At 50.4% G+C, this 27,996-nt stretch overlaps 1 protein-coding gene across 1 annotated transcript; it reads left to right on the forward strand.

The window, feature by feature from the left end:
• Positions 1–1,344: 1,344 nt before the first annotated feature.
• On the forward strand, positions 1,345–27,972 carry CSF1R (colony stimulating factor 1 receptor). Its single transcript, XM_049771912.1, has 21 exons — positions 1,345–1,513; positions 4,912–5,169; positions 5,409–5,693; positions 6,713–6,849; positions 7,531–7,690; positions 12,535–12,721; positions 15,202–15,317; positions 15,459–15,582; positions 15,682–15,869; positions 16,973–17,088; positions 21,395–21,521; positions 21,607–21,711; positions 22,186–22,296; positions 22,794–22,959; positions 24,872–24,957; positions 25,044–25,141; positions 25,924–26,046; positions 26,126–26,237; positions 26,570–26,669; positions 27,050–27,158; positions 27,252–27,972. Exons 1-21 carry the CDS (start codon positions 1,468–1,470, stop codon positions 27,387–27,389), a joined length of 2,892 nt encoding a protein of 963 aa, XP_049627869.1. The 5' UTR covers positions 1,345–1,467; the 3' UTR covers positions 27,390–27,972.
• The last annotated feature ends 24 nt before the right edge of the window (positions 27,973–27,996 follow it).

Below are 27,996 nucleotides of genomic sequence, written 5' to 3' on the forward strand. Positions count from 1 at the left end.
ATCATGCAGCCCTGCAGCCTTGGCAGCCGTGGGCCCTTGCAGCTTAGTTCAGTAACCTGCTAGATAACAGCAAATTTCTACACACCTCAACCAAAGGAAAGAGTAAAACTATTTGATTAGGGATCTGGATTAACTCAGTGGCAAAAGGTCTGCCTTTGGATGAAGTCACAGAATTGGTCTCTGGCACCACCCCACGTGTGGAGTTTGATCTTGATAATGAGTAAAACACAAAATACAAGATGAAAAAATAAAATAAATAAAATAAAAGATAAATAAGACAAAAATGAAAAAGCTGAGTAAAAAACATTGCATATGCCTGAATGCATAAAAAAATTAGTCTTTTCCCACATCAATGTTAAATGAATACTTTTCCATTCCTAGCAGTAACTTTATACCATGATATTTAGAAATACAAGAGAACAACTACGTAGAGGAAGAGAAATAGCACAGCGTTAAAGGTCATTGCGTTGCATGGATTCAATTTCCAGCACCCTAGATGGTCCTCAAGACCTGCCAAGACATCCCTAAGTGCAGAGCCAGGAGTAAGCCCTGAGCCAGCTGTGGCACAAAAACAAGGGAAAAGCCTAATGCAAGAGTAGGATAAAAGGGTAATTTGTAAATAAATCTAATAGGACAATTATCATGCTTGTAAAAGTAACCCATCTAGGGGCTGGAGAGATAGCATGGAGGTAAGGCGTTTGCCTTTCATGCAGGAGGTCATCGGTTCGAATCCCGGCGTCCCATATGGTCCCCGGTGCCTGCCAGGAGCAATTTCTGAGCCTGGAGCCAGGAATAACCCCTGAGCACTGCTGGGTGTGACCCAAAAACCACACACACACACACACACACACACACACACACACACACACACACACACACACACACACACAGTAACCCATCTAAAAGAAGAAACCATCTAAACCTATAAAGGCTGTGCTGTGAATCCTACCTGTGCTATCATGATGTCACCATGGTGCAGGAGAAAGTGTTTGATTCGTCTGGGCCTCAGTGAAGAGTGAATAATCACACATAGTGGGGACTGAGGACCCAAGCTGAGGAAAGCTTGACAGTGAGGGTCCTGTAAGAAGTGACATGAGCTTTCCCAGACCAACCAAATGACCCACCTGGCTCAGCCAGGGTCCCCTAGACTCTCTGGAGACCCTCACTGTGGTACTACCTGCTTGCCTGACCCTAAACACATTTCTTCTGCCAGGGAACTTACTTGGAGTGCCCCTTCCCCGCCCCGGGATAGTCTGGCCCTCCCTCCATGCAACCCCTCCCCCAGAGGGCCACTGCTTTGTTTTCTTCTACAGACCCAAGATTTCCAAACCCTGCGGTCAATAAAAGGGGAAGATACTAACTAGGAGAAGAAGGAAGAGGAGGAAAACAAGAAACAGAGCCAGTGTGTGCGAGTCTGTCAGAAGTCCTGGTCAGTGAGCGCCCTCAGAACAGCAGCCCCTTGGAGCCATGGGCCCAGCTGCTCTGCTCACCCTGCTGGCCTCAGCATGGCATGGTAAGAGCCAAACCGGGGCTCCACGAGCAGGAGGTGTCCCTGCAAGGACAGAGGTCCTGCACCTCCCCTGTTTTCCCACTCTGGGCTTTCATCTCCTCAGACCTAGACTGTTGGTGTGTGGTGTCTACTTTGGGGAGTCATGAAGAGAAAAGGTGGGAAGAGAACGTGTGGGAGCAGCGTTGGCAAGGATTGCAGCGTGTACTCACTGGGAGGTGCTTCCAAGCAGGAGCAGGGCTATGTGTGCAGGACTGACCGCTGTCCCCTTACTCTGCTGATCCAGACTCAATGGTTCTCTGGAGCAGCCTGAGATCCGCATGCACTGCTTCCCTCTTTTTTAGGTTATCAGGGGTGTGGGGTATCCCTTGGCACTGCCAATTCCAGCTTGATTTGTTGGTATCTCTGGCAATGCTTGAGGGACATTGTGTTGCCAGGGATGGGATTCAGGACTCTCACCTGCAATCATGTGTTTGCCCTTTGAACTCTCTCTCTCTCAGGCCTGATTCTGCATTTCTGACAAGTATCTAGGAGATGCCAATGTAGCTGAGAGGGCACCACTGAGGGGAGAGTCGGAATGAGCTCTGGCCTTGACTAGCTCTGCCCTCTGCAATCCACTGCATGAGCAAAGATGTTGAAGAGCAGGGGTCCTGCGGGGAGACTGGGGTACAGTGAGGAGAGACAAGAGCCCAGCCGTACTGATTCTGGCATCAGGAGAGGTGACTTTGGCAGGAAAGGGTACACACAGAGCTGGAGGAAGGTGTAAAGGGAAATCCAGGGCCTCGCAGCCAGAACCCCTCTACCTCAGGTGCTGAACCTCAGGATGGGGCTGCCTTCCCCCTGCAGCAATGGCCATTAGGCAAGAGTTCTAGTGGGATGGGTCAGCCAACCTATGCATGTAGGGTTATTGCATTTTTTTTCCTGGAGAATATTTGGATAGACTGGAAATTGGTGCCTAGGGTAGGTGGAAGGACAACTTCTATCCTGGCCTCCTTTTGTCCTGGGAAGCAGTGACAGTTTCCCAAGAAGAAGGTGGCTCAAGGAAGGTTCTCTTTTGGCCCAGTCAGTTAACAGCATGCAGTATGTTATCCATGCAGAAGCATGGATGTTTTAAATTTTCATTAGGAAGAAGATGCAGATTTGTGCACACATCTGAGAAGGCACAATTTCTGAGGAATGATAACTGCATCCAAATGTGCCCACAAAGTACTCCCATGGCAGGGTGTTACACAGTCTTGCCCAGCTGCCTCTAGTACCTGCCTGTGAGCAATACTAGGGAAGGAGATGAGATGGCTGGTGGCCAGCACTCCATCCTAGAGGGAAGGAGAGAGGTGGGTTGGCAGAAGGAAAACCCCTGTCAGCTCATCGAACTGATGAATAAGTAGTGTAGTCCCTTAAAGACCTAAAGAGGCTGATCTTCCCTGTCACTGACAGCAGGGCCTGGACCGTGGGTGGGTTGTGGAGTAGGCCTTGGAGGAGTGTGAGTATGGATATAGTGTGAGAGTGACTATATGTTGTGTGGGAGTGTATGTGTGTGTGGTTTCTGGGTGTATGTTGTATTGCGACAAAGAATGTGTGTGGCTGTATGTATGAATGTGCTGGGGTATGTATAACTGGGAGCTGATGAGAGTTCATTAAAAAAGTGAAAGGGGTGGAAGTTTGGGTGCAGAGCTTTGGGAAGTTGTGATCAGAGGGTGAAGATACCCAAAGATGTCCTTGAAGGTATCATACACCAAGTAGCCAGAGCAGACTGTCCCTTCCTAACAGTCAAGTCAGCAGGAAGTTGGGCGAAGAAGGTTTGTGTCAGCCCTGTCCTGCGTGAACATCCAGGACAACAAGACAGGCGGAAGTAGGTCATTGTCTCAACCCCATTTCCAGGAATTCGTCAGGGAAGGGGGAGAGAAGAGCCTAGAAGACAGGGTGGGTGCAAAAGCAGAACAAGGTCTATGGGCACCCAGCATCTGAGTATTCCTAATACACAGCTCACAGTCATAGACTGTGATGAGATGAGATGTTTAAGGATGTTTAAGGATGAGATGTTTCGGAGCTCTAGGATCAGAAATGGAAAGAAGAGCTAAAGTCTTTGGCAATACTATCCTTTCATGCAGTCCTTTCATGCTGGCTCAGAGGTGGCACCTCTCATGGGTACTGGGCCATCCAAAAGTGATGCCTTCTTAAAAAGTGATGCCTTTCCAGTGTTGGGATCTGGGGAGGGCTGATGGGAAAACCCCATTTACAAGCTTTGGTGCAGGATTGTGGAGAAGCCCTGAATTTCCTTCCATATCATGTCCACACTAATAGGGACATGGTGTAGGGATCAGAGCACCCTACGTATAGGATTCTGTGATCAGGCAGGTGGTGGGTTCTGTCCTCCCCCAGTGGCCCCCATGTTTCCCTCTGCTCTGGAGAAGAGACAGTGGCCAGGCCAGGAAGCAGAAGTGAGTCTTCCTTGGAGAAGGGCTGGCAGAAGCAGAGGCAAGGAATATACAGGGCTTGCAATGTGTTTCCGCCTGCGCAGTTGGGTGGGGGTGGTGCTGGCAGCCCCTCAGGGCCTGAATCAGCTCTCACTTCCTCCAGTGCCCTATTTTCGTCCCTAGAAAAGTGCTGATTTGGGAGAGGCAACAGAGCCTCCTTCCCGGAGGGCCCAGCAGGGGTTTCAGGTTCTCCTTTCTCCTTTAAGAAAAGTTGGGTTGGGACCAGGAAGGTGGCGCTAGAGGTAAGGTGTCTGCCTTGCAAGCGCTAGTGTAGGATGGATCATGGTTTGATCCCCCGGTGTCCCATATGGTCCCTCCAAGCCAGAGGCGATGTCTGAGTGTATAGCCAGGAGTAACCTCTGAGCGTCAAACGGGTGTGGCCCAAAAACCAAAAAAAAAAAAAAAAAAGAAAAAGAAAAGTTGGGTTGAGGCTGGAGAGATGGAGCAAGGGTTAAGGTGTCTTGCCTTGCATATGGCTGGCCCTGTTTCTATCTCAAGAATCTCGTACTCCTCTGAATACTGGGCTGACCCTGGCAGCAGAGGGCCTGAGCATCACTGCATCCTCGGCCCTGACACTGAACTACTGACTGGTCATCTGAGAATCATTGGGAGGGGTCTAATTTCCCGGGTACCACCAGGGAGAATGATGTGATCCTAGCTGGGTGACTGCAACAGGAGGTGAGGGACCCTTCTAGGACAGTAGTGGTTTGGGAGGTCAAGAGAATTCTGCATCCCACCTTCCTCAGAGGAGGATCCTGCTGCCCACCAGAAGTTTCTATCCACCCCAATGGTCTAGGAAAGTGAGAAAATGACCAGAGGGAAGCAGGCCCTTCTTCAAATAACCCTGTGTATCATACAGGAGACCAACTCCTACCTTGCGGGGATAAACTCAGGTCTTGCTTGTGTCTTCCACTCCCCCACCCCCTGCAGCTCAAGGGGTGCCTGTGATAGAGCCCAGAGGCCCTGAGCTTGTGGTGAAGCCTGGTGAGTCACTGAGCCTGCGATGTGTGGGAAATGGCAGCTTGGAATGGGATGGCCCCATCTTCCCTCACTGGACCCTGGACCCCACTGCCCCACAAAGCACCCTGACTACCACCAACACCTCCTTCCTGCATACGGGGACCTACCGATGCTCTGAGTCGAGGGATCCACAGGGAGGCAGCGCAAGTATCCATGTCTACGTCAAAGGTGAGTCCAATGGCTCCTTCCAGGCACCCTTGTAAAGAGGAATCCGTGGCAGTATGGCAGTGTTTTTGGTTGAATACCACCCTCACACTGGGAGCAGATTTTATGTCTATGCTCATTTTCCACCTGCTCCATGTCACAAAACATCTAGCTCAGCACCTCCACTTTCAGGCATGTCCTGGGCACTTGCTTCTCTGAGCTCCCTAGGCACTGGTGAGTTTTTCTCCTTTCTGTTGCTGCAGACCCTCTCCGGCCCTGGAGACTGCTCGCTGAGGAAGTGACAGTGGAAGAGGGCCAGGACGCGGTGCTGCCCTGCCTGCTTACTGACCCCTCGCTGGAGACTGGCGTTCTGTTGATGAGGACAAGAGGTCGCCACGTGTTGCCCCAGACCAACTACTCCTTCTCCCCCTTGAGTGGATTCACTATCCACAATGCCAAGTTCATCGAGACCCAGACATACCAATGCAGTGTTCGTGTGGGTGACTGGACCGTGTCGTCACTGGGTATCAACCTCAAAGTGCAGAAAGGTGTGTGGGGCATGGAGTTGGGAAAGTGGGGTTCATGACGATCTCTCTCTTTTGTTCTTTACTTTCTTTCTTTCTTTTTTCTTTTTTTGAGCCACACCCGGCAGTGCTCAGTTGTTACTCCTGGCTGTCTGCTCAGAAATAGCTCCTGGCAGGCACGGGGGACCATATGGGACACTGGGATTTGAACCAACCAGCTTTGGTCCTGGATCGGCTGCTTACGAGGCAAACGCCGCTGTGCTATCTCTCTGGGCCCTTTTGTTCTTTACTTTTAATTGTGCTATGGTCTTTTATGATCTTCTTGGGGGGGCAATAAAGGTCGGTATGTTGGGGAGACAGACCCCAACAGAGCAGCATGAAGGGCCTGACTTCTTCAGACTTCAAAGCCACATGGTGATGGAGTGCTCAGTCTTCTGTGCTAGAAAGTACATTTCCCTCTTCTGAAATGCAGTAAGACAAAGACCATGGAGCACACATGAAGCCACGTGGGTAGAGAATGTCACTGCAGCTCTTGTCTTCCAGTCATCTTGTAGAGTCCTGAGCCCTGTGGTAACCTTGATGAGGATATCTCAGTATCTGGGGAATGGAACTCATTAATCTTTCAACAATAGGGACCAGTGTGAATCCAATGCCCAGGAATTGCCAGCCCTGGCCAAGCATCTGGGTGGGTGGGGGCTCCTGTCTTCTTACTGAGAGCTGATTAGAAAGTACACAATGTGCCATATGATGAACAGGAAACCAAGCATGTGTGTGATCAGCTGGGATTTAGCAGGGATCAGCAACACTGGTACAGAAGCCCTCTCTGAGGAAATTTTCAAGTCAAGAGAGCAGGATGACTCTGGAGAGATAGTATAAGATTTTAGGCACTTTCTTAGGCCTGCTTAGGAGACGAGAGGTGCTATGAAAGAAATGGAGCATCTGGGTTTGGAGTAGGGCAGGGACAGGCCTGCACTGACTAGATCATGAAGGGAGCCGGTGGCAGTGATGGCTGGGTTGTTCAGGGTCTCTTCTTCCTTTCTCAGTCATCCCAGGGCCACCGACCTTAACCCTGGAGCCCAGAGAGCTGGTGCGAATTCGAGGAGAGGCTGCCCAGATTGTGTGTTCAGCCAGCGATGTTAGTGTCAACTTTGACGTCTACCTCCAACATGAAAACAATAAGGTCAGATCCTGGGGGCCCAGAACACCATCCCCTGAAGGAGGCAGCCCTCAGAAACCAAGGGTGCAGACTTTACCAGTCAGCATTGATTCAGGCTCAGGCAACTGAATTGTGGGGAGAAGGGAGACAGACTTTGGCCATTTTTCCCATGACCTTTCCCAGCCCATAGACAAGAACCAAATATCAGTTCACTTCTAACGCAACAAGAAGTTCCTGTTGTGACTTGGCATATGAAACCTGAAAAGAGGACGGAAGAAGGAGGATTTCCTGATGAAAATGGTGTTAGGCCGCTTCCAATTTAGTAATTTTTTTTTTTTGGTTTTTGGGCCACACCCGTTTGACGCTCAGGGGTTACTCCTGTATGTGCTCAGAAATTGCCCCTGGCTTGGGGGGACCATATGGGACACTGGGGGATCAAACTGCTGTCCGTCCTACGCTAGTGCTTGCAAGGCAGACACCTTACCTCTAGCGCCACCTTCCCGGCCCCTCAATTTAGTATCTTACTCAGTCTCAACTACACCATAAAGCTGCTGGTTCCTTATGTCATTAAAAAGAAAGGGAAGGCTTTCGTTCAGTCCCTTGACCAAGGAAATGATACTAATCTTGAGAGACAAAAGGTTAAAACCCAGGTTTTTCTAATCCCAAAGTAACCTGGGTATCACTTTTCTTTTCTTCCGGTTGCAGCTCTCCGTAGATTACCACTCGGATTTCCTCGCAAATCGTTACCAGAAAGACTTGACCCTCAGCTTCAATCCTGTAGACTTCCAGCATGCTGGCAACTACTCCTGCGTGGCCACCAATGCCAAGGGTGTCCGTTCCTCCTCCGTGGTCTTCCGGGTGGTAGGTGAGCATACAGGGAATGGGAAAACCTATGGTGAGGAGGTACCTAAAAGGGTTGAGGACGAGCTGCTGACAGAGGAGATAATACGGAGAACTCGCTGAAATTGGTTAGAGGCCAGTCCCTGGGCACTTTTACGATCCTCATCTAAATCCTTCTCTGTTGGAGTCTCTAAATGCATGGCTGCATTTTAATTCAGCTCTGCTTTGTCACTTTTGGAATGACAAATCGGTTGTCATTCACAATTCACATTTTCATGGCTGGCAATTCTACATCAGATGGATTTCTGACTAGACCCTGATCCTCCAGTGTTCTGGGATCCCTGAGTGGAGTAATCCCCATTAATTCAGTCTGGGGCATAGAGGACTCTAACCTAGAATGGAAGTGGGTTAATTAAGCAGTAGTAGGAAAAGCATTTCTGGAAGAATGCACAGCACATGTAAAAGGCATGAGAGGACCAGTAGGGATGTGGCATGGTGATTTGCAGAGGCCATACAGGAAAACAGAGAGATGCACAGAGTCCAAATGGCAAAGGAGCTTACAGTGGTGGGTAGTTTGCACTGGATCCTATTGGAAGGTTGTGGACAGTTTTAAAGAAGAGAGTAGGGTAGGAGGTAAGGAGTAAGGCTCAAAAGGCAGAAGAACATGTTTTCATGCTCGGGCTCCAGGTTGGATCCCCAGTATAGCATGATCTCCTGACACTAAGACAGGAGTATTGACTAAGCACAGCCAAGTGAAGCCCAATAAAATAAACAAATACATAAATTAAAAAAAAAGAGGGTGAGAGCATCAGGCTGCACAGGGGGCATTGCATGATGGTCAGGAGACAAACACGCTTAGGGTCTTTCAACTAGCCTCCACCAATGATTCCACAGTTATTTTAACTTGTCTGGGTCTCATTCCCCATCAAAAAATGGAGAAAGTAACAGGAATTGCCTCCTAGGTGTGTGGTGAGGATCAAATGAGTATGCAAGTGAAATTGTGTGTATTACAAAAGTAAGGATAAATGTGTGTATGTATGAAATTTATTAAAGTGTGTAAATATGTGTATGTACAAACGAGTTTATGAGAGTAGTGTGTATTAGTGTGAGTGTAGGATGTGTGAGTGCATGTGTGAGAGTAAAGTGTGTGGCTGTATGGATGTGAGCAAGAGTGTGTGTTGTCACAGAATAAGATCAGAGTAAATACTACGGAAGTCTATGTGAGAAGACGGTGCCTGTGAAGACGCAGCTCAGTGCACTAATAGGAGGTGGGAGGCTGTAGAACAGAAATGAAGGTTGATTTGGGGCTAGACTGGAGGCAATTAAGGATAAGATACCAGAGTCAGGCTAGAGAGATAGAACAGCGGTAGGGCTTTTGCCTTGCATGCAGAAGGATGGTGGTTCGAATACTAGCATCCATTATGGTCCCCTGAGCCATGAGTAGCCCTTGAGTGCTGCTGGGTGTGACCCAAAAACAAAACAAAACAAACAAACAAAAGATGCCAGAATATGTTGCCCCAAATAGTTTAGGTGTGATGCTGGGTGCTGGTGACTGCATGAGAATCACCACTGTAGTGTCCACAACACTGCAGGAACACACTGTGGCATCACCCTGTGCTAGGTGCCTGGGAGGAAGGAGAGGAGCACTGTGGGTTTGCAGTTAAGACGGGGTCAACAAGAATGAGTCCCCTGGAAAGCTGACCCTGGAAACGGCATTGGAGAAGGAAGGAGTGAGTCAGGCAGAAGTAGGAAGAGAGCAGCAGGCAGCTCCTGCAGACACTACTCACCACCTGCCTGGTCGGAGAGTCTGTGAGGAAGGGGGCACAGTGAGGTTAGAGAGATTGGAGGAAGTGGAAGCTGCATGGGCTCTGAGGGCAGTTTGAGGGCTGGCACAAATAATGGGGTTGGGAGCATGGAGCAAAGGAGTCACACACCCAACTTGTCTGGAACAAGGCAAAACAGAACTTCCTGGTGCTCCACTGAGGAATCTAGTAATATAGGAGAGACACAGGGACTGGACAGTGGTTCAAGTTAGAGGCAAGTGGTCTGATGAAGGTGGCATGGTAAAAACAGTGGGCAGTGGTGGAGTTTGGGTACATGATGGCTGAGTGGGGAAATAGAAGGCAAAAATCCTGGCTTAAGTGCATATTGAGTAGTTGGTGAGACAGATGTGAGTGCCAGAAAAAGTCCATGTAGACAGATGTCATCCAGAGGTGCCACTGGAGTCCAGAGGAATTACTGTGGTCTGCAGCAATGGATTGAGACTCCCAGGGAGGTATGAATCTAGAAGAATAGACAAGAGGAAGAGGCAGAGAAACAGCAAAGCCTCTCAGCTTTGGAGGTGTGTGATGTACTAAGGGAATGGTCAGAGACCAACTGGGGGAAGCAAGGAAAGAGGGAGAAGGAGAGTAGAGAGAGGGACTATTGCTAGAGGCGGACCTGGGTGTCATGACTGAGGACACCCATGAATGCAGGGCTAGTGGAGACAATGGTTGCTGCTGAGGTTTCGAGAGGGCACATCTCAAAATCAAAGACAATCTTAGATTTCTCAAAATTGAATAAGGAGAGGTGTTCTTAGAGAGTATTCAGTCCTAAGACTTTTGTAGAGCTGTGGAGGTTTTAAGAAAAGTCTTTCAGAGGCTTCTACAAGAGACGTGGAGAGAATGAGCAAATGTGAATACTGTCGTCACAAATCCTCAGCTGAGCGGCCTGAATATAATTCATTCAGGATTTAATTAAGAGGGGTCGGAGTGGTGGCACAGCGGTAGAGCATTTGCCTTGCATGTACTAACCTAGGATGGACCACGGTTCGATCCCCTGGCATCCCATATGGTTCCCCAAGTCAGGAGCGATTTCTGAGAGCATAGCCAGGAGTAACCGCTGAATGTCATCCGGTGTGGCCCCCCCAAAAAACCAAAAAATTTAATTAAGAGACACTGGTGAGGTACAGGCAACAGAAACCAAATTTAATCAGTCTCATCAAGATTTTATTTTTGAAGCCGGAGAGAGAGCTCAGTGGTAGGGCATTTGCCTTGCACACAGCTGACCCAGGACAGACCTAGGTTCCATTCCCGGCATCCCATATGCCCACCACCCCAACCTGCCAGGAGCAATTTCACCAGGTGTGGCCCAAAAATAGGCAAACAAAACAAAACAAAAAATAATTATTTTGATCTCCAAGCTTCAAAATCACTTTATGCTTTCCATAGAATCAGAGCTGAGCATCCCGGGGATGACAGCAGGGACATGTTATGTCCAGTACTCAGCTGTCCTTGCTTTGAAGGGTGTCACCCAGACTGTGTCCTGGTGGAGCCCTGAATAGAATCAGACCAGCAACTTCATGATATGAGAGCTTCTAGTTTCTCAAAATTGTGGGAAGGAGTAGTATGCCCGCCCCACTCCTTGTCAGTGGCCCAGAAGACAGACTGACTGATGGGCACCGGCTCACGTGCCCACCTTAGATGTGGAAGTTGCTTTGGGAGAATGGTTGCAGAAGGAGATGGACAGATATGACAGGTTTATGGGAAATAGATTTCTCTTTAACTCCTTCTCATGTCCCCTCTTCTTCCCTCTACTCTCCCCTCCTCTTTTCTTCCTCCCTCCCTCCCTCCCTCCCTCCCTCCCTCCCTCCCTCCTTTCTTTCTTTCTTTCTTTCTTTCTTTCTTTCTTTCTTTCTTTCTTTCTTTCTTTCTTTCTTTCTTTCTTTCTTTCTTTCTTTCTTTCTTTCTTTCTTTCTTTCTTTCTCTCTTTCTTTCTTTCTTTCCTTCCTTCATTCCTTTTTTCTTTCTTTTTCTCTCTCTCTCTCTCTTTCTTTCTTTCTTTCTTTCTTTCTTTCTTTCTTTCTTTCTTTCTTTCTTTCTTTCTTTCTTTCTTTCTTTCTTTCTTTCTTTCCTTCCTTCCTTCATTCCTTTTTTCTTTCTCTTTCTTTCTCTCTCTCTTTCTTTCTTTCTTTCCTTCCTTCATTCCTTTTTTCTCTTTCTCTCTTTCTTTCTTTCTTTCTTTCTTTTTTCCTTCCTTCCTTCCTTCCTTCCTTCCTTCCTTCCTTCCTTCCTTCCTTCCTTCCTTCCTTCCTTCCTTCCTTCCTTCCTTCCTTCCTTCCTTTCTTTCTTTCTTTCTTTCTTTCTTTCTTTCTTTCTTTCTTTCTTTCTCTTTTCTTCTCTCTCTCAGTCTTGGGGGTCTCCCACACCTCATCCTGAGATAACAATTTAAACTCTTACCTCTAGCTCCTCTGGTTTAGAAAGCCCATGTTTCTCTCTCTCTCTCTCTCTCTCTCTCTCTCTCTCTCTCTCTCTCTCTCTCTCTCTCTCTCTCTCTCTCTCTCTCTCGGTTTTTGGGTCATACCCAGCAGCGCTCAGGGGTTACTCAGAAATCTATGGGCTCTATGCTCTATGCTCAGAAATTGCCCCTGGCAGGCACGAGAGACCATATGGGATGCTGGGATTCGAACCACTGTCCTTCTGCATGGAAGGCAAACACCTTACCTCCATGCTATCTCACCGGCCCTGCCTGTGTTTCTTCTAAATATTTGTCTCTCTCTATCACACTCTCTCTCCCTCTCTCTCTCTCAGGTGGGCATCAGAATTCTACTGCTGAGCCATATCCCTGGCCCAACAGCTGCTTTCTAATTCCAAAACTATTTCAGAGAGTTAGAATTTTATAGACTTCTTCATTATATAAATCAGAAGGTAAAGTGCCAAGGAGAATAGAATTTACCCTAGGTTCTGCAGGACCTCAGGGAAGAAGGAGTCCAGTGATAGCTGTGATAGAGAGGTCAGAGGCTGCATCTTCTTTAGTGTGGGGCTTACGTTCAGGTTTCGGGTGGAGTGGCTGCATCAGTGAGTGGCTGACCGGGACTTTACTGCTTTGCAGAGGAGGCCTACATAAACTTGACCTCCAAGCAGAACCTCTTCCAGGAGGTGAAGGTGGGAGAGAGTCTCAGCCTCAGTGTGGATGTGGAGGCCTACCCGAACCTGGAAGCTTTTAACTGGACCTACGAGGGACCCTTCGCTGACCAGCAGCCCAAACTCAATTTTGTTACCAGGAAGGACACATACAGGTATAATTCTCTGCTCCCTGAGCTGACCCAGCTTGGACTCAGGACCCTTGGAGTTGTCTCAGTTCTGCTTTGTACTTTAACCAAGAGCCTTTTTTTTCTGGGTCACATGTTCTCTGATAACATTGGCCCTCAGTGTTATTATCCTATGTCTGATATTTCGAGTTTTGCTCTCTCTTGGAATTGGATGGGAGGTGGTGATGCAAGGAGTAAATAGTGCCTAAACCACAGTCACAACATTCTAGAAATCTTTTCTCTTATATCATTATGTATTCTGGACTCAAAATCAAATTTTACTGTCCAAAGTGGCCCAACCAAATAGTTTTCTTTTGCTTGTTTGTTTGGTTTCTTGGGGGCCACACCTGGTGGTGCTCAGGGGTTATTTCTGGCTGTCTGCTAAGAAATAGCTCCTGGCAGGCACGGGGGACCATATGGAACACCGGGATTCGAACCAACCATCTTTGGTCCTGGATTGGCTGCTTCCAAGGCAAACACCGCTGTGCTATCTCTCCGGGCCCACCAAACAGTTTTCTAACAAGAGAATTTACCAACCACAATCCCAACCCCACTCCCACTTCTGACACAGGGACTGAAATAATATCTCCTCTTTTATTTGTATTTCATTTAAGTGGCTTTATTTTATTTATTTAGGAGGAGGCATACCTAGTGGTGCTCAGGGATTACTCCTGGGTCTGCTTAGGGATTACTCAGGGGTTACTCCTGGTGGGCTCAGGGGATCATATGGGATGGTGAAGTCGGCAAGTGCCCTGCTCACTGTATTGTCTCTCTGACCCTATTTATTTTTGTTTTGGCACCACAACTGGCTATGGTCAGGGACTGCTCCTAGCCCTGTACTTGGGGGTTGCTTTCAGCAGTACTCAGAGGACCATGATGTTTTGGGGATCAAGCCTGGGCTTCCCTCAGGGGAGCAGGGCCTCAGCTACTTGAGCTCTCTCAACAGTTTTCTCACTCTCTAGTCATCTCCACTCCTTGAGAATAGATAGCAAGCACATAGTGTGGCTGTCCTCATCCTCACTCCTGACAAATAGATCTGATCCCTCCTCCCCATTAAGGAATACTTTGGGTCCAAGGGAAGCCTCAGTTCTTCTCCAGTTTGCAGGCAGAGCTATTAGGGTATAATCAGCTCTTTAGAACAGAGATGGATCAACTAATCCTTTATTATTTTCATTTAAAAAATTTTTTTTTTGGTTTAAGGACCTACCCAGTAGTACTCAGGGATTACTCTTGGCTCTGCACTCAGGAATCACTTCTAATGGGCTCAGGGGACCATAAGGGAAGCTGGGTGTCAAACCTGGGTGTTCAAGGCAAATGCCCTACAGACAACTTTCTCGTCTGCTCCTAACCCTTTAGATCTCACGTAGATCCTAAACATCTGTTCTTTTCTCCTGGCTCCTGATTTCACTCATTCTGGATCCCTAGGAGCAGCAGGGATGTGGCATAGTAGAACCTAGGTGGCCTCACAGACACTGTCGTTGGGGCCACTCACTCTGCTTAGGAAGGACTCAGGCCTGAAGCTCCTATGGCAGGCGATAATGTGAGATGACTGAGTCAGCCAGAGAAGGCAGATGTCTGTTTGAAGAGTAGAAGTGTCAGATAACTCTTCTGTCAGATAACTCTTTCCTCTCACCTGTGAGGAAAGGTTGTGGGTACTGGGGCTTCCCTCACAGGCTGCTCTTGAATTTAAACCATGGGTTTAAAAACATGTGACTGCAACACTTTCCAAGCAAATCATTTGTTATTTTTCATTTCTTTAAACTTATGTAGTGCCAAATGATGCATATAAGTTATGCACAAAGCATAACATGACTCTTAAGGCGAGCATCAAGTATGCAGGCAGAAGGTGCAGTGTTAGCCCCGAGCAGCATGCAGTCAGTCCCTGAACCCCCCCTGGAGCAACCCTGAGCACCAAAAAGCTGTGGCCCCCAAAACCAAAAGACAAAAGAAAATAAAGGTGAAAAGAGGAATAAACAAATAAAACACAATGAACAAATAGAAATGTCAAAGGTGGCCCTTTGCTTCTGGGCCTTTCTAGGCACCACTGAGAAGGTCAGTCGAGAACCCGAACCAGTGTCTTCATCAGCACTACAGTGTTGTCCTCAGACAGGAAGTGAAGGAGCAGAGGGATGAGTACTTGACAAAGTATTTGAGTACTTGAGAAAAGCAATGGCCACCCAGGCTTTGCACACTTCCTTGTGGCTACAAGGCCATGTCCCTTCCATTGTCCCTTTGGTCAGGGTGAGCACTTTAGGATTTGCAGCTGACCTCACTCTGGCTCTTTCAGCAGATACTGCTTCACCCAGTGATGGTGGTGGGAGGAGGCACATTCCCAGGTCTCAGTCTTGGTCCTTTACAGCCTCCCCTGTTACGCCTCAGTAGAACACTAGTCTCTAGGCTCTGGTATCTGGCTCTGGTACCTGGCCATGTTCTCCCAAACTAAAAGCATGGCTATTCTTCTCCTACAGGTACAGCTCCACTCTCTCTCTGTCCCGTCTGAAGGACTACGAGGCTGGCTACTACTCCTTCCAAGCCAGCAACACCAGAGGGCCCCAAGCCCTCACCTTTGTGCTCACTCTTCGATGTGAGTAATGGAGGATGCTTGGGCATGTGGGGACTTCACAGCTGCCTAGATATATAAGCTGGGGGTCTATGAGTGTCAGTAAGTCCATGTGGGGAGATTTGGGGCTTCCGGCCAATCCTTTTCTCTCCTCCTTCCCCACAGACCCCCCAGAGATAATATTACTCACATGGACCCTCATTAATGGCTCTACTGCTCTGATTTGTGGTGCCTCTGGCTATCCTCAACCCAATGTGACCTGGCAGCAGTGCTGGGGTCAGACTGACAGGTAAGTGGATCTGGCTTAGCTTCCCACCCAGGCCAAGGTGAGAAAGGCCACGTGGAGGCTGGCGTCTTCAGACTCCCAGCCATACCCTGCTTTTCCCAGGTGTGATGCAACCCAATCGCAGCTTGTGGGGGATGAACAGACTGAGGTCGTGAGCCAGGACCCCTTCCACAAGGTGATGGTTCAGAGTCTGCTGATACTGGGAGATATGGACCACAACGTCACGTACGAGTGCCGCACACACAATAGTGAAGGCAACGACTCCCAGACCATCAGGCCCATTACAACAGGTGAGCACTTAGAGTAGCCTCCCACAAGCAAAGGTAACTAGGAAAGGCCAATCCTGGGGAGTAGCCACTGAACCCTGGGTCCAGCTCCAGGCCTATTTCCAACAAAACGATCCTGAAGCAAAATATGGAGAGAAGGCAGCGATTCGGAGACTAGATGTGGGGAAAGAGTAAGAGGAAAGACGTGTGTAAGGTCAACAAAAGCCTTGCTCTGCAGCCTCTGTTGAGCTTGCCAGGAGTGTGGACACATCTTACTTACATGCCCTGCTCTGAGCAGCTGAGCATAGTGAGGACCTCAGGGCAGGTGCACACAGGGCCAGTCGAAGTGGCCCTCTCCCCTCCACTTCAGGGCACTAGCTCAGCTGCTGCTCATAGATGGTAGCTCTTCTTTGGGTTCCCCCCTGGCTTCCCTGGGTCTTGGTTGGAATCTGGGAACCCACCATGCCAAGACCATCTCGGCTCAAGGTCTATCCAAAGCAGGATGAGCACCTGTGTTCAGGTCCCAGCCAGCTATCTCAGCCTAGAGAGGACAGAGAAAACAGGGACCTCTGCCTGGCCCCAGTGGTTCCCTTTGGAGCCAGTACATATGCTACCTGCAGCTGCTGTCATGGGTTATGGCACCTCTATCACCTGGGAGCTAGCTCTCCTCCCCTGGAGGTGGGCCCAGGCTGAGGGAGAGTTGGAGGTCTCTAAATAGCAGATGTGGGACTGACTCTGACCCCATTGTGAGGGGAGAACTTTGGTTGTTTCTCTGGGATAGGAGACTCCAGGGCCTGAGCCCCACTTCGAAACTTTAGGGGCTGGGCAGTTCCTACTGGGGAAGCAGATTTCACTGCAACTTTTCTGCCTGAGTTGCACAGAAATGCAGTGGGGAGACCCCTCTCTGAGGAACAAGGTGAGCTCTGGGCCAAGCTGCTACCAAAAGGCTCCTTGTATCCCTCATTGATGCAAGGGCTCCCAGCCCAATGTGGAGCGGACTGACTTGGGCAGTGTTGGGGCACTGCTAGAGGGCACAGCTAAGAGGGATCTGGGAGAAGACCAGTCACTGTGGGGTGGGGCAAGACCTGGAGTGAGACTTCTCTGCTCACTGTGCTGCTACTCCCCAGGAGCTACCAAGAGACTGAAGCAGGAGACCCTCTTCACGCCGATGCTGTTAGCCTCCATGTCAGTCACGGCCGTGCTGCTGCTGCTGCTGCTGCTGCTACTGTACAAGTACAAGCAGGTGAGTCAGACAGGCAGGCCCTGGTGCATGCCTCCCACCCACGTGGGCCATCAGAGCCCTAACACCCACTTACTCTCCAGCTAATCACCCAACCAATGGTCCTTCAGGGTGTCCAAGTCATAATTCAGTGCTCAACCTGAAGTTCCCGGCAGTGTGGGTACAGAGATGCCCCATGAAGACATAGGGAGGGTGGTAACAGTGTTGGCAACCTGGAGGGACCTGTTTCATGGGGAACTGGTGTACGCTGGAGGCACTCCAGGGCCTTGCCTGTCTCACCCTGGGATAGGTGGTCTCATAGCGGGTCTGTCCCACCTTGCCCTCTGGGATAGCAAGTGACTTGGGGAGTATCCTGCCTGTCCCTCAATGACAGAGACAGCCATTTCAGGGCAGGTCAATTGAGCCCCTCACCTACACCAGCAACAGACTGGCTCAGCAGAGCTAAAAGTTGTGGGTCCTGAGGTTGAACCACAGACTGGCCCTCAGACTGATTAACCTGAGCTACCTCATATTTTCCTCACAAGCCTGAGCAGCCAGCATGTCACAATATGGAGGCTGAGGCTCATGCCGTGAGGCACTGAGGAGGCAAGTGAATTAATTCTGTGTGGTCAGGGCCAGGTGGGTCCACGGGGACTTGGAGGAGTCTCAGGGGGATGTCGCGGGAGACTTCCAGAGCCCTAATAGGAGGGAGATGGATTTGGTACTGGAAGGTGAGTGCAGGGCAGATGAGACTCAGGATTAAACAGGATTAAACAGATGGGTAAGCTCTGAGGGGCCCAGCTCTCTGTGCAAAGGAAAACTCCCCCTAAACTTGGGCCCCCAACTTTAGGGGTGTAGGAACAGCTCTGATCCTATTTCATCATGGGGTCTTATTTGTTTGTTTTCTTTGGGGGCCACATTCAGTGGTACTCAGGGGTTGTGCCTGGCTCTGCATTCAGGGATCACTCCTAGCAGGCTCAGGGAACCATATGAAGTTCTGGAGATCAAACTTGGGTGAATTCAAGACAAGCACCCTAGCTACTTTGGCCTGTTTCACCATATTTTGATGTTAGCTGACTCACTGCCCTCTCTGGGCCTCATTTTCCCCACTGACACCATGAGTATCACTCAGATATCATGTAAGTTCTGGGTGTCTGGTGCTGGGTTTTCTGGGTCTAAACCCTGCCTCCGGTCTTCGGTGCCAGTTAGGTGCAGAACTCTGATGAGTTTGGTGTGGCTCAGTGTGTGTCCCAATCTGTAGAACAGGGGTCAGATAACCTACTGACTGGCAAGGTTGCTCCAGTGCTTCAAGGATATGTGGGTTGCAGGGAACTCTGCACTCAGAGAGGCAGTGCTGGGCCTCCAGGGGGAAGTGGACAGGGTCCAGCTCATGCCAATCAAGATTAGAAATGTCTGAGGTCTGGTATCTCCTTGACAACACACCCAAAGTGGCTACTGGGCCAGCTCACCCCTGCCCAGGGCCTGATCCCTACACACCCTATGGCTGTCTGTTACAAAATTCATTCCTTATAGGGTGTTAAAAGCAAATAAGGGCTCCTCAGCCCAGGACAGCTCCACTAACCTGCTGCCCTGGCTGCTAGATTCTGGTCTGCAGAGCTCAGGGATAGCTTGTCCTCTCTGTGAGGCCGTTCTTGGAATCTGTGTCCCACTCAGCTCATTGCTCACACAGGAAATAGCACCTGTCCCCTCAAGACCCAGAAAAAGAGGGTGCCCATGGGACAAGACCTTGAGGGGTCCAGCTGGTTGTGCCCAACCTGAGACCTGCTTGCTGGCTCTCTAATCTGAGTCTGGACGCTGTCTGGCATGTCCTCCCTTCCCAGGCCCTGGTGGGTGGGTGGGGGGGAAGGGTGGCCCTGTGTGTTGTTATGTCTCAGAGCTGAGTCATTGCCCCCAGAGAGACCACAGGGGGCCAAAGAGGAAGAGAAAAGGGCAGAAGTCAGCAGGCTAGAGTGGGGGGGAAGTGCCAAAGAGGTACTAAGAGACATGGACAGTACATGAGGCTGCACAGTTTCTATTGAGGCTCTCAGCTTTCCAGAGGTGGAAATGTCCAATGGGCAGGGCCTCAGGATGGCATCTTCTGCCCACCTGGACCGCCAAAGGAAAATCAGGGTGGATGGGCCTGTCAGGAAGACAGGAGCTGGTAGGCACAGTTCTCTGCTATCGTCAATGGGAACCATGCCGCACTGGAAAGAGTGGCCCCAGCCATACACAGATCCCTTTCAGAGAAGGCAGGAAGGGGTTGTACACCTGGGGCAGGCTGCTGAGAGTCGCTGCTCCTAAAATTTACCATCTAAGATGCCAGCCAGTCCTCTGCTTCCTGTTAGTGGCAAAGTGGAGGGGCTGACGCAGCCTGCCGGGGCTGGAGAAAGGAGAAGTGGGAAAGGAGGTGTCTGGAGATGGAAGTGGTGGGGAAGTTCATGGAATCCCCTCTGGCAGTCTGGGCTGGGGGCTAGAAGCACCCACACTCAGAACATGAGCCTCACTTCCAGAAGTTCCTCGTTGGTCCTTCAGCGTCCCTCTAAGCCCTGGTTCCTACCCTGCGTGCCTGGACTGCCCTCTACAATCAGAGCCGGAAGGCCCCCTCCCAACTAACTGCAGCCTTGCTTCCAACTCCCGCCACAAGCTCTTGGCTGTGACCATTTGGAGTCCGGTCTCTGTAGCCACAGACCACTTGCCTCCCCAGCAGTCACTCACATGCCCTTTGGGGAGGCTCCTGGCCCCTGAGCGGCCATGAGGGAGCCCAGCTGCTAGGGCTCTGCAGCTGGGCCTCTCCTGGCCTGACAGGAAAGCGGCTGGACTGCTGACCAAGATCTCCACAATCCCACTACTCAATTGGCTTCTGTCAGCACTTCTGAGCGGCACCCCAGGCTGATGCTGGAACTCAAGGGAGCAGCTCTGCCTGGTGGCTTGTTTGATAAAACCCAAAGGATGAACTTAGATCACTACCACCATGTCCTCACACATTTCACGACCACCCAACTGTGTCAACCCCCCAGATCCTCTTGTCTCAGGAAACGGCCACCTGTCCCTCCTTCCTACCACTCGGACTTGCTAGACCTCCTCTGGTCCAGCCAAAGGGATCTGTCCTGAGAAACAAGCTATTGGACAATTTCTTTGTTCTGTGACTGCAAGGTGTCTTCAATCAAACCTAGATGGTATCCAGTGGTTTTCAACCAGTCTGTGGTTTCAGCCAGTCCTGAACTGATGCTTGTCTTCAGGCATGTGTGGCTACAAATCACTAGCCGATGTATTCTTGGGCTATGTTGAGGGACCACAGTGACACACAGTGCCCTGAGAGTAGCATCGGAGAACTCAGACAACACCCTCAGATGTACCTGGGATGAATGTCTTAGCCACTGAATGTAATTCCTTAGAAGCGGGACTTTGCCTCTCATGTCTGCATCAAACAGGGTCTGGAAACAGTGTTTGATAAAATACATGTATTTACTACTATTTAAAACAGAAGATAAATAGTACAGGAGTTATGGCTAGGCACATAGCCAACCAGATCACTGCATACATACCCCATGCATTGCTGAGAGTGAACCCTGAGCATAAGCCCTAAACACCAACTGGTTGTGTCCTCAACCCTCCACCAAAAAAAGAAAGAAAAAGAAAGAAAGAAACGAAAGAAAAAGAAAAGGAAAGAAAGAAAGAAAAAAAAGAAAGAAAGAAAGGAAAGAAAGAAAGAAAGAAAGAAGAAAGAAAGAAAGAAAGAAAAGAAAGAAAGAAAGAAAGAGAAAGAAAGAAAGAAAGAAAGAAAGAAAGAAAGAAAGAAAGAAGAAAGAAAGAAAGAAAGAAAGAAAGAAAGAAAGAAGAAAGAAAGAAAGAAAGAAAGAAAGAAAGAAAGAAAGAAAGAAAGAAAGAAAGAAAGAAAGAAAGAAAGAAAGAAAGAAAGAAAGAAAGAAAGAAAGAAAGAAAGAAAGAAAGAAAGAAAGAAAGAAAGAAAGAAAGAAAACAAACCAGTATTTGGCTGGATGAATGGGTGAGTCATGGATCTCAAGTTCCACTCTCCCTTCTGGTTCGGAATCACCAAATGATCAGTGTCAGTGCCTTTGAAGCTGCTCCGATCATGTTTCTCCACAGGTAGGAAAACTAGGATTAGAGAAGTGACAGTCACCTAGGAGCAGAATCAGGCAGGATGGCCTGAGAGGGCAAGGCCCCTGCCTACCTGTGGAGCCATGTGCTGCATGTACCCTCACCCTGCACTCCTGTCCAGTACAGGGATGGACGCAGTCCTGTCCTTGCTGTCAAGGGTAGTGTCTAAGGTGGTGTCAGCAAACACACATGCCCTCTGCTCTCTCTGCAGAAGCCCAAGTACCAGGTGCGCTGGAAGATCTTGGAAAGCTACGAGGGCAACAGTTACACCTTTATTGATCCCACGCAGCTGCCCTACAATGAGAAATGGGAGTTCCCCCGAAACAACCTGCAGTTTGGTGAGATGTGCCTCCCCTCAGAGCTGCAGGGGTACTGGGACCCTGGAGGCTGACACCCGGGGCTAAAGGCTTGTGTATGTGGCAGGGAAGACCCTTGGAGCTGGTGCCTTCGGGAAGGTGGTGGAGGCCACGGCTTTCGGTCTGGGAAAGGAAGACGCTGTCCTGAAGGTGGCAGTGAAGATGCTGAAGTGTAAGTGAGGTGCCAGGGCCTGGGGAACTGGGGATTGGGGCCTGCCTGTTTCCTAAGGGAATCCCCAGATTGTTGACTGCTTAGAGACAAGGGGACAGAGCCCAGGGTCGGGGAGAGGACTCTTGTCAAGAGTTCCAAGTACCATTTGTACTTGTACCAAGTACCATTTGACTCCAGAATCGAGGGTCACCTGGAGAGTACTTGCCTTTGCCTATGTCCTGAGGTCTGTCCCTGACATTTCAAATGAATAACAAATAAGTAAAACTTGAACTACCACCAAGAGGTTGTGCTGAGACCTGGTGAGCCCAGCCTGGCTGCTCTGCAGCTTCCTTTGATAGGCTGTGTCTGTCTGCCTCTCCTCCCGGCCTCTTGTTGTTTTGGAGCTCTGGAATCCCCTGCTCGATCCCCTGTGCCTCTCTGCCTGTCTGTGTGGCTCTCCATATCCTGCCATATGACTGTGGTTCCATCTCCCAGCCACGGCTCATGCTGATGAGAAGGAGGCTCTCATGTCGGAGCTGAAGATCATGAGTCACCTGGGCCAGCATGAGAACATTGTCAACCTCCTGGGAGCCTGCACGCATGGAGGTGAGGCCCAGGGTCAGCTCCTGCCTTGGCCCTCTCCTGCTCCCAAAACAAGTGTCCCCAATACAGGGCTCAGATTCCTTCCCAGATGGCAAGTGCACAAGGCCTTTGAGTTGTTCTCAGACATGGATGGGCCTGGGAGTCCTCCCAGAGATTCTCGCAGACCCGAGTCTACTTTGAGGAACCAGCTTCTGTAGATCTGGAACAGAGATCCCTGTTAAATGCTTGAACACTCATTGCGATTTGCAGAGACACCTAACGCTGGCTGGGATGCCTGGCCCTCTTCTACAGTAGTGCTTACATGTGACAAATCATAGGTCCCTCCGGCTCTATTTCACTTTGGACAGACGGCAGGGCCCAGACCCACGTCCAGAAGGCAGAGAAAAAGGCTCAGGATTAGAATTCGGGGATCCCGAGTCCCAGCCAGGGTGCCCAGCGCCTGTCCGTGTTGCTCCTATGAACCAGGCTAGAAGAGCTCACCACTGTCTCCACTGCTCTAGGCCCTGTCCTGGTCATCACCGAGTACTGCTGCTATGGTGATCTGCTCAACTTCTTGAGGAAGAAAGCCGATGCCATGCTGGGTCCCAGCCTGAGTCTCGATCAGGACACTCCTGAGGTCATTTCTGCCTACAAGAACATCCACTTGGAGAAGAAATATGTCCGCAGGTACATCCCTGGCAAAGCAAGGGCTGAGGCTGGGAGGGGGGTCTCACCTTGGGTTGTTCTCAGGCATGGATGAGAAGACCACTTCAAGACCACTCGGGGTTGGGTAGCTGTGAAAATCCCATCTGAGCTCTGCAGAGTCCTAACTCAGGTGGGCAACATGGTATTTCCACTACTGATTCCCACCGTCAGATGGATATTCAGGCACCTACAATGTTCTGGGATCCCCAGGGCAGACAGGCAGCAAATTCTCTGGTGGAGACCAAGCCCAATAAAATCCGTCACTTCAGAGTATGCAAAAGAGCAACCCGGAGTTGAAGGGCCTGAGGGCACATCTGGGGTAATGTTTTAATATAAAATTAAAGAGTCCTCGAGCTGGTGTGGGGATGGTGAGGCCTTTCTGGGCTCCACCCTGCTCCTGCAGCCCCTATTACCTGGCAAGTCTGAAGGTTGCAGGATGAGGGCGGAAAGATTCACAAAGCAGCCAGATGATGTTCCTGTGGATAAATTGCTAGGCTGGTGTGCCTTCTTGCAGCCCAGCGCTCAATTGATCCCCCGAGTCTCCCTGCCACTTGGAACTGGTAGGATACCAGAGCCAGGCTGTGGGGGGCTGTAAAAGGGTCAGAATGGGAAAATTAAGTGGGCATCTGTCTGGGCCACTATCAGCTTCCAGGTCTGTGGAGGAAAGGGGGAAGAAGATGGTTTCCCTCCATCCTGTGTCCTCTGCCCTGCTTCCTCTCTTCTGACACAGATCCCTGCCAGAGGGCAGTTCTGAGGCAGGCTTGGGCCCTCAGGCCAGATTCTGGCCAATTGAAAACCCAGACCATTCCATCCTGTACCTTGCAGCTGAGGAAAGCAGTCCTGGAACATGGCTCTTTTGAGGGGAGTGAGCTGGGCACAGCCTGCCTCAGGAACCAAGCTACAGAAATAAAATTTTAGAATAAGGGACGTGAGGCTCTTTTTGCACACTCAGCACAATGCCCAGGAGCCCATCTCAAACGCTGAAGAGCAGGAAAGGGAGGCCTAGAAAGTCTCCCATTGTCACATTAGAGCAAAGGTTCTCAAATAGTAGGGCGCGCCCCCGAGGGGGAGCTCGAGGCTCCATACAGGGGGGCATGTTTGACCTCAGCAAACACTGTCATAACAAGCTAAGCCCCGTGTTTGTCTCTGTATGTCTCTGGAGCTGAGAGTTACTGTGTCCTGCTTCAAACCCCGCTTCGAAAGCTATGCAAAAAGTGCTCATTGTAGCCATGAATCCAGACATCACCTCTGATTAAAAAAATCAACTCAATTATTTTATATATTTTTGTTTTGCAGGTTAAAGTTTTTTAAAATAAAGATACTATTTAAAGCTGCGTGTGGGGGGGGGGGAGACATGAAAAACATTTTCTTCTTCCTAGGGGGGCATGACAGAAAATAATTGAGAGGCACTGCATTAGAGTGCTGGGCCCAGAGCTGTGCTTCTTTCTCAAGCTCATGTTCTGCCACTGGCCAGGGGCTCTGTCTGGCTGCACTGGGGTCTGTCCACAAAGAGGCATTAGTGTGAGGACAGGGATTTGATAGGATTCTGCATTGGGTAAGGAATGAGCAGTGTTTCCTGTCCCCAAAGAGATTTACTGTGATGCCAGTTCTTCAGACAAGTGGACTACGAGGGGCCCTAGAATTTTCTCTAGTGTCCACAGAGGCAACATGTCTGTGCCCCTGCTAAGCAGACAGGAAGAAATTCAGGGCATTAGGACAGGCCTCGTATCGCCTCACAGATGAATAGTATCACCCATGTCCTGGAGCAAAACAGGGTGCAGTGAGCTCTCAAAATGAGAAGTGTTGCTCAAGCTGACTCCAGACACATCTGAGGGGTGGATGGAGCAGGGCTGGCCTCTGGCCATCTGGCCATCTTGGCCTTGCTTCCCTGTAGGGACAGCGGCTTCTCTAGTCAAGGTTTGGATACCTACGTGGAAATGAGGCCTGTCTCCACATCTTCAAATGACTCCTCAGAGCAAGGTGAGGAAGGTTCTGGTGGGGCAAGGCAGAAGGGGCAGGAGGGACAGGGGGACACTGGGTCTGCTCTGATGCCTCTCCCCTTGCAGACCTGGACAAGGAAGCTGGGCGGCCGCTGGAGCTGCAGGACCTGCTGCATTTCTCCAGCCAGGTGGCCCAGGGCATGGCTTTCCTGGCTTCCAAGAATGTGAGTCCTGATTTGCATCCCCTATGTGGAGATGCCAAGCCCCTTAAGGCTGGAGCAGTTAATGAGGAGGAAGTGTGTGTATATGTGTGTGTGTGGGAGGGGGTGTCTAAAGCTTGTGAGCACTGATCACTCAGCTGTACTCTCTGCTGTGACTCCTAAGAGCACCAGGAGGGAGTGGATACCAAGTCCAGTGCCAGTGTGAGGACTTCCAGTGTGAGTCAGGTTTCTCCTGAACCACACCCTTTGGGGGGGGGCAGACATAAGCCCCTCACAGTTGTGATGGTGGAATGAGGCAGAACCTGGACACAAGGGCTAGCCTGGGGCATCCAGAGCTGAGTGATGGTTCTGCCTTGTGACTTCCAGTTTTGTGTCCTGCACTGCAGCAGTGCAACCTCAAGGTAGAGCCGGACACAGTGGATTGTGCTGGCAATAGCAGAACCCAATGGAGCAGTCTACTTAGCACTGGGCTACGCTGCTAGTTCCTAACCCAACAGCCATTGGCCACAACTGCCCAGGGCCAGAGGGCTGCCGGGTTTCAAGTAGGTTCATGGCACTTGCTTGGCTCCCGGGCCCTGGTATGAGGCAGGGACAGGAGGGACTGGGAGAGGGCCCAAAGCCTAAGGGCATACTTTGCATGAGACTGGAGTGACCCCAGAGAAGGAAAAAAGATAGGGATGGGCTAGTCTGGGGCCAATATTAAACCCACATCTCCCTGAGGCCCCCAAGGTGCTGGGTGCTGTCTACAGTTCCTGTACCTATGTGACCACATCTTCACCCCACAGTGCATCCACCGGGATGTGGCAGCCCGAAATGTGCTGCTCACCAATGGGCATGTGGCCAAAATTGGGGACTTCGGCCTGGCTAGGGACATCATGAACGACTCCAACTACATCGTCAAGGGCAATGTGAGTACAGGAAGAGGTGGGCTTGCCAGGGTGGGGGAAGAGTATCAGGCCCAAGGTCACTGAGGGGTTGCTTCGTCAGGCCCGCCTGCCTGTGAAGTGGATGGCGCCCGAGAGCATCTTTGACTGTGTGTACACCGTGCAGAGTGACGTGTGGTCCTACGGCATCCTCCTGTGGGAGATCTTTTCACTTGGTGAGCCCAGTGCAGCTTGTGCCCAGGTGCTGGTGGGAGAGGAAGTGGGCTGAATAGCCCTTCCTTGCTACCTGGTTAACAGGCCTTCCTTTTGGTTTTCCCACCTTTCCATTGCCCAAAGACAACAAATTTTGGGCGTGCTGGGCATGGAACAGGGACCAAGTCCTGAAATGTACTGCCAGCCACATAGGCTATCTGCGGTGAATTGCAAGGCGAGGCCTGGGTGTCTTCTTTTAGCAGGGACAAACGGCATACCTGTTTCCAGAGTGGTATGGGGGCGGGGGGAAGGTCAGCTCTGGGCTTAAGCTCCTCTGTGACTGTGGCTTTTGCAGGGTTGAATCCCTATCCAGGCATCCTGGTGGACCGCAAGTTCTATAAGCTGGTGAAAGATGGCTACCAAATGGCCCAGCCTGTGTTTGCCCCAAAGAATGTGTAAGTGAGACGCCCACTCACACAGGAGCTGTATGTTTCCCTAGTCCAAAGCTTCCCATGCTGGGCTATCCAAGCAACCTTGGAGGGAGCTTGGGTGTCCACAGGCTTCTTGGATGTCATGGGAGAAGAGGACCCCTAGTTGGGCTGTGCCTTGGTTCTTGCCAATGGTGACCACAGTGGCCCCAAGGTGGGTTCCCTTGTCCATCCATCTTGGCCATCTGGTCTTTCACTTGGGGTTCTGGGCTGCTTGACACCCTTAGCTATGGGGAAGCCTGGCTGGTTCTCAGCTACCCACCCTGATTAGACAGACAGCAGGGTGCTTAGACAGGACTCAGGCATAGCCCAGACTCACAGTGGCCTCCACCCTGTCACTGTCACAGCTACAGCATCATGCAGGCTTGCTGGGCCCTGGAGCCCACCCGCAGACCCACCTTCCAGCACATCTGCTCCCTCCTGCAGATGCAGGCCCAAGAGAACACCAGAGCACAGGTGAGTGCCCTGGTCTGTGTGGCTCACAAAAGGCCAGCTGGGCCTGCTGGTTACATCGTCCATTCTGCCCATTGCTGGGCTTCTCCCCCTCAGGACTACACCAACCTGGCTGGTGGTAGTAGTAGCAGCAGCGAGCCGGAGGAGGAGAGCTCCAGCGAGCACCTGGCCTGCTGCGAGCCGCGTGACACTGCTCAGCCCCTGCTGCAGCCCAACAACTACCAATTCTGTTGAAGGGATGTCACGGCACTGCCTTTCCCCTCCAGGCTCCTCATGGACAGGTGCCATGGGGAGGACGGTCATCAACAGTCTGATCCAGACCTGAAACTCAGGAACACAGGACTCACGGTGGCCAGAGGGGAGTCCTCTAGATTCTGGGCCATCACTGCCAGTCAGGAGCTGGGGCTAAGTCCCTGTTTCCACTCCCAGTATCTCAGGTTCTCACTGCTCAAGAAATTTCCCAAACATGCATACTCTCAGCCCTTTACTCTTCCTTCTGTTCCTTGCATCCCCATGGAAAGAGGATGGATTGTGTGAAGTCCCAGAGTTGCCCTCCACTGAAAATGGGGCTCAGCACAAGGAACAGATAGGTTCTAGAAATGTTTGTGTGGTCTCCTCTTGGTTTGTGCCCCAAGTGTCTTGCTAAACTCACCTGTTTGGGCCTCCTGTCACTGTAATGAGCTGGGGTGGTTATCTCATCCCCTCAGCACTTGGAGCAGAAAGGCAGGGGACCATGTGGCTGGCCACACTGCACATGCACCCCAATGACTAACAGTCCCACTATGGGAGTTAGCATTAAACTAACAGCATTAACAGAGCCAGCCTCCAGTTCTTTGCGCCT

The sequence above is a fragment of the Suncus etruscus genome, chromosome 4, assembly GCF_024139225.1.
Source record: "Suncus etruscus isolate mSunEtr1 chromosome 4, mSunEtr1.pri.cur, whole genome shotgun sequence".
Taxonomy (NCBI): domain Eukaryota; kingdom Metazoa; phylum Chordata; class Mammalia; order Eulipotyphla; family Soricidae; genus Suncus; species Suncus etruscus.

Coding starts and splice junctions, on each gene's coding strand:
- CSF1R (XM_049771912.1), top strand. CDS start 1,468: ATGGGCCCAGCTGCTCTGCTCACCCTGCTGGCCTCAGCATGGCATG. Junction 7,691..12,534: donor CGTGGTCTTCCGGGTGGTAG/GTGAGCATACAG, acceptor ACTGCTTTGCAG/AGGAGGCCTACATAAACTTG. Junction 26,238..26,569: donor GTGGGAGATCTTTTCACTTG/GTGAGCCCAGTG, acceptor TGGCTTTTGCAG/GGTTGAATCCCTATCCAGGC.